Raw genomic sequence first — 6,055 nt, forward strand, 5'->3', positions numbered from 1 at the left:
TTTAGTCTTTCAAAGTTAGGACTAACAAAGAAAAAACATATAATTACTCTTATATATTATGATAAAATATTAAATGAGACTAATATACCTAAAATAAAAGTGTAAATATGATAATTCTTAACGGGTTAACGGTTTACTCGATAAGAAAATTAAATAATCCGCATTCACACCAATAAGCCGTTAATTATAAAACTTTAATCTATTCTGCAACCATTTATCTGATAACCCAATGTTAATAAGCCAATAGAATAATTTTGCAGTTGACTTATCTGTTAACGTTCGATTTTGAACTGCCAAGCCGGAGTCAAACCCAAATATCAATTCCCGCTCCAATTTCAAAAATTCACTCAAAACTGTTCCTTCTCCGGCAAGCAGACGCCACGCTTCCAAGGCTGCGACATTGATCAGCTCCGTCGCTCTCCGGGGAAATTATAGGCGACTTTTTTCCGTCGAATCCGAGCAGTAAGTACCCCTTTATCTATTCGATTATCTCTTGTTCGGTAGATTACCGAGAAAAGCCCTAATTCATTTTGGAGCTGAGCTGAGATGGTAAAATGCGATTTGTGAGTTGTAATGCTATTGGTGTGTCTTATTCTACTGCTAAAGCAATTCTCAACTTTGACTTGCTCAAGTTGTGATAATTCTAATCTGTATTTGAGTAATGGTGCTGGAGAATGGTAAAGTAGAATATTGCCGTAACAATGGAATAATTTTCATTGCTGGTTATATAAACTAGCGGAACATTTATCGTAACTGTGTGACTTCTCTAGAAACTGGAATTTCTGCTTCAATATTTCTTTGGCCAGTTTCTAGTTCCCCATCGAAATTTAGCCAAAATGTATATGATTTATTATTTTCCAAGGATTATATGACTAGCTATTCGTTTGAGCCTTGAAAATCACAAGATTTTTTAAGGAAGCCTATCCATACAATACGACTATTATAATTATTTGTGTTCATTGGGCTTCTGTTCTCTTCATTTTATCAGCATTTATAACTATGCATGTAAATCAGACGCTAGCATGATAGGATATATCTTGAAGCGATAAAATTCAACCTTGCACTTTTTGATACATCGAATAAAGTATTTCCTTGATGAAGCAAGGAATACTTTTGGCATGAAGGAGGAAAACAGTTTCCCTAAAAAAGAAGTGTTTTTCTCACTTATTTTTAGTGTTTGATTGGTGATTAAGAAGTTATTTTTTGGAAAATAATTACTAGAGGTTGATAATATTATCAGCAAATTGGACAGTGTTTTGGGTGAAATTTTTTGAGCATTAAGATTATAATAATGTCTAAATGTTGTTCTGAAAAAGCTATATGAAGTAAGGGTCGGGATATTTGTACATGGAAATGATTTCCATCCATAGGTAATGGAAGTCATTTCCCCCTTTTGACAGAAAATGTTTCCTTGGAAAATATATTTTCCAATAACAAAAATACGAGAAAATGACTTCCTTATGGAAAATGTTTTTCAGAAAACTGTTTTCCAATCATAGCACACACAACATCCTGCGGAGCGGAGCTCCCTGTATAATATAGATCAATACTGGGACATCTAATGGCTGGAGGAAGTCTTGAAAATATATCTTACAAATTGTTTTGCAGATAATTCTAGAAATTTACATACTGATTGATAAGAAAATAAAGTATTTTGCTGCACCAGTAAAGCAAGCTCCGCAAGGCAAGTTCTTTACAAAGTAATTGGGATCTTTGGCTGTTGAATTACAATAGTGAATGTCAGTTTTTCATTTTGTGTATTTTGTTTTCAGATATGGCAAACCACCCACAACAGTCTCTGCAGACAGCATATCCTGCTGATAATGCTGATGCGAAGTATGTTTCTGGACTTAGTACTATTCTTGTTGCCACTATCCAGGAAGCAAAAGATAGGATTTCTCAGATAGAGTATATATTCTGCAGTCAACTCTTTCCAAACTTCCAGTCTACTTCTAGGCAAATATATTCTGAGGCAAGAAGCGCTGCTGAAACTTCATGGAAAGAAAAGGAAAAAGATCTGTTGCTCCAGATGGAAAAGATGCAATTTGAAAAGCACAAAATTCTTCAAGAAAACCAGTCCCTGAAAATGGAGAAAGCAAAGCTGTTGGATTCTGAATTGTCCTCAGCTAATCATGTTAAGGAGCTTCAAAATGAGTTGAAACAGAGAACTAGTGAATTAAACGATTTAAGGGAAACAATCCAGAGATCGTGTATTCTTCTTGAAACAAGTGCTCCACTTGTATGCAAATATGAGAACCCACAGAGAGAACTTGAAGATAAAGTTCTCCTGCTTCTGAAAAAACAACAGAGTTCAGAGCTTGAAGTTGGCAGGTTGCAGATAGAACTCAAGAATAACTTGATGGAAGTTGACGGTGGACTAGAGTTGCACAATAAGCTTGTCCAATTGGTTCATTCAAAGACTTCTTCAGCAGCATATAAAGAAAGGCAACTAAAAGAATATGAACAGAAGACAGACAAACTTCTTGCTGAGCTTGAAACTACACGAAGAAGAGTAGATGAACTCAACGAGGAACTTAGAGAGAAGACAACTGCAGTAGAAAAAGGACAGAAAATGCAAGAAAAGTTACTTAGCAAAGTTCAGTTCCTGGATGCTGAAATCATGAAGAATGAGGATTTGTTGAATAAATACAAGAATGAGAAACAACTACTTATGACCAAAGTAAAGAATCTGGAAACTGATGTATGTGATCTGCAGAAAGAACTCATGAATATAAAGTCCGAAGTAGAGGAGGGAAGGAAGTTGCATGACCAGTTACATCAACAGTTAGATTTGTATTCTTTAGAAAGGTCAAAGACAGGGAAGGAGTTGGAAGAGCTTGAGAAGGAGAACAAAAAATTAGTAGCCAAATTGAGAGAATCGGAGGAAAAGATAGGTAAGCTTCAGGCAAATCTGAGAGAGAGAAGCAAGGATTCCTCTGAGGGGATGGAATTACATGGGAAGTTACTCCATCTGATTCAAGCAAAAGAATCCGAGTTGTTGGCTGAGAAGAAGAAAAGAAAGGATATGATTGCTTCTTATAAAAGTCTGAAATCACAGTACAACTTTTTATGTGCAAGATATGGTCTTACTTCAGAGAACATGCACCTACAAAGCAAATTATCAGAACAAAGTGCATTACAGACTGATCAGAGTCCTCTAAATTCACGTGGTAAGTTTTAATCCTCTAGAATGCTTGTGACTTCAAGCTATTTCTACACTATTCAACATGATGCATACATTTTCTGATGTCATAACTTGTCTATGGGATTTCTATTTGATTCCTCCCAAAAAAAGAAGCATGTTAATCAATCACCTAATAATTGCTCACTTCTTTTTCCTTCTTCCTGGTTATCTACACTGGAATATATCCCTCTGACAAGGATGCTCTCCGTTTTAGCGAATTCTATGTTGAATTTAATTTCCAAATGAATAGGAAAAGGAATTGAGATTGTCTAACAACTTATTCCATCTTTATTAGAGGTTGAAAATAAAGTTCCTCAGGCTTCTGATTTTGCCTGCAAAGTAATTAAACAAGAAGGCGAACAGGAAGTGCTGGACGATGACCAAGGAGCTAGCCTGATCCCAAGATCCAACTCCATCTCACTTCCAACTTCAAGTGCTTTTGTTGCACCTAACATACCAGCCGATGTCAAATCTTGCCCAACAGTTGGTACAAAGCGTCCTGTTTCTTATTGGAGGGATACCAGATCACATCAGAGTCGTGTTGGACCTGATCCTCATGATGATTTTCTCGATACTCCCCTGGAGAATATCAGAGGAAACTTAGGAAAGGTGATGAAGGATGAAGTTCAGAATCACGCGAAACCAAATTCAAAAGACAAAAAAATTGAAAACTCAGATGATGAAACTCAGGACATGAATATTGATAACGACCCTAAAAAGCCGGAAATGCTGCCTCCTGTCAGGTCTGGTGCGACAGGCTTCAAATATATTGAACCTGTGAGAAAGAAAGCTGAACGAGAAAATTTAAAGGGGGTCGAATGCCTGCAATGTAAAAAGTTTTATGATGCTGTTCTTCCTGGTGAAGATAAGGAGTCCAATGGTAATAGGCAAAACCTACGGTGTGAGCATCATGATGGAGTTTCAAGGCATCGATACAGATATGCACCTCCTTTAACTCCTGAAGGATTTTGGAATATTGGGTTTGAATCTGAAATGTGAGCTCCTTGGAGATTTTTTTCAGGCCATCTACAGTAGAAATTTATAACTAGTGAAACTCTTTCTACAATTCCGTTGAAACTATAGAGACTGGTGAAAGGCCAGTGCAAAACCTACATCCGTTTCTATTCTGAATAATGCTCTCTTCCCAGTCGTAATTCGTTTATATGATCCAATCACTTTTAGGCCCTTTAAAGTTTTTGGTAGAATTTTGTGAACTAGTGTAACTCATACTGCATTCTGTTTTAGCGTTAAAGGAACTGATGGAAATCCAGTGCAAAAACTGCATTGTTTTCTATTGTAAGTAATGCTCTCTTTCCAGTTGTAATTTGTTTCTATGATCCGGCCAATCAATGTATAAACAAGAAAGTATTGAAGAAACATGAAATGCAAAGCATCTACTAGTAGCTTTATGATTTTTGGACCTTGGTATATATTGGTTTGATATGTCGAAGTTGTCGATACTGTCTAGTTCCCGTGGCTAATGATATATTTTGATACCTTCAGTGGCTTTTACCATGTCATTTGTTTCTTCATAACTTTTTTGAAAGAAAATTTTTCTTTTTAGAACTTCATAAGTGGAAAGCACAAACTAGCAGCCACAATTACCCTCCACTCGTTAAAATCCCACATCCCTACATAAAATTACCTACATGACACTTTTCTCCAATTAAATTAGTCATAATTCGAATTTCTAAATAAAATTTGCTCGCAAAGTTTGAGTAATTGTCAATGTATTAAACCAAACGAATTTGTCTCTTTAAAACTTCCTAAGTGGAAAGCACAATGTAAAATATGTCCTCTTTCCGAGGCGAATAGAAGATTTTACCCATTTAAAACTCATTAACTTGTTTATAAAGAAGAACGAATGTATTTATTAACCAATTTATTATTATTATTATTAATAATAATAGGAGTATGGATGTAAAAAAAAAAAAGTAAATGCCATTAGTCTTTCTTATTAAGTTATGATCATAATTGATGAATATCAATTAAATACAATTTTTTTTCTTTTAGATATTCGTACTTAAAATTTATTTATGCATGACATTAATGACAATTACCATAAATATTTTAATATTTTATTTTTATACATATATATTTCTTACAAAAAATCATATTAGATAATATTTAAGTATGACTATTATAGATGATAATTTTACAAACAGTATACCGCTACAATAAATATTACTGCCATATAAATGAAATTGTATTATAGAAAAATAAAATATAACCTGAAAAATTAATCCTCCTAAAGAAAATTAAACTATTTATAATAAAATATTATTATAATGAACAACCTTTACAATTAGATTCTGGCACATATCACAATCTGATTGAATCTAAGGTAGTGAAGAAGTGGTGCCCCCACCATTTTTCCAAAGGGTGAAATTATCTACTCTACTTGTACATTCACAATCACTTTTGAGAGAATTGAATTTTAGGTAACGAAAAAGTTCTTAATTAAAAATAGATGATATTGACTTAGTCAAATGAGATTAAATGAAATATGAATTTGATTAGAGTAATTAAAAATTTTGGGGTATATATTAGAATTTTAATTTTTTAAAAAGTCTTCACTCTTATTTCAAATTTCAAAATTTGAAATTTTCCCCCTTTTTTATTATCTATCCACCTCTCTCTTTTTCTTTTTTTATCCTCTCTTTTCATATTTTCTCTCTCTCCCACCATCTTATTGTTCTTACTTTCTCTCTTCCTTCATCATCATCTTCTTCTTTTTCTTAATTTTTTCCTTTTTTGTAGTCTCCATTGTTTTCACCCCGCCATCGCCGCCGTCGTTCATTTTTTTATCACATTTTTTTCTTTTTGTTTGTTTTTATTTTTACGAAATATTTTACTTTGATTTTGAAAATT

The 6,055-nt window shown here is 33.9% G+C and overlaps 1 protein-coding gene across 3 annotated transcripts; it reads left to right on the forward strand.

Annotated features, from left to right (window-relative positions):
* Positions 1–292: 292 nt before the first annotated feature.
* LOC129886940 (protein gamma response 1) lies at positions 293–4,587 on the forward strand. 3 transcript variants are annotated; one of them, XM_055961849.1, is made up of 5 exons: positions 293–462; positions 1,609–1,684; positions 1,773–1,836; positions 1,924–3,170; positions 3,480–4,587. In XM_055961849.1, the coding sequence occupies exons 3-5, from the start codon at positions 1,775–1,777 to the stop codon at positions 4,181–4,183; spliced, it is 2,013 nt and encodes a 670-aa protein (XP_055817824.1). In that variant the 5' UTR covers positions 293–462; positions 1,609–1,684; positions 1,773–1,774; the 3' UTR covers positions 4,184–4,587. The 3 variants fall into 3 exon arrangements, with proteins under 3 accessions (XP_055817824.1, XP_055817822.1, XP_055817823.1); XM_055961847.1 differs by having other exon boundaries at positions 1,773–3,170; XM_055961848.1 differs by lacking the exon at positions 1,609–1,684 and having other exon boundaries at positions 1,773–3,170.
* The last annotated feature ends 1,468 nt before the right edge of the window (positions 4,588–6,055 follow it).

This window comes from Solanum dulcamara, chromosome 4, assembly GCF_947179165.1.
Source record: "Solanum dulcamara chromosome 4, daSolDulc1.2, whole genome shotgun sequence".
Classification (NCBI taxonomy): Eukaryota; Viridiplantae; Streptophyta; class Magnoliopsida; order Solanales; family Solanaceae; genus Solanum; species Solanum dulcamara.

What these genes read in the sequence shown, in the direction of transcription:
- LOC129886940 (XM_055961847.1), top strand. Translation starts at nt 1,775, where the DNA reads ATGGCAAACCACCCACAACAGTCTCTGCAGACAGCATATCCTGCTGAT. An exon ending in GAGTCCTCTAAATTCACGTG is followed by an intron (nt 3,171 to 3,479) that starts GTAAGTTTTAAT and finishes CATCTTTATTAG; the next exon opens with AGGTTGAAAATAAAGTTCCT.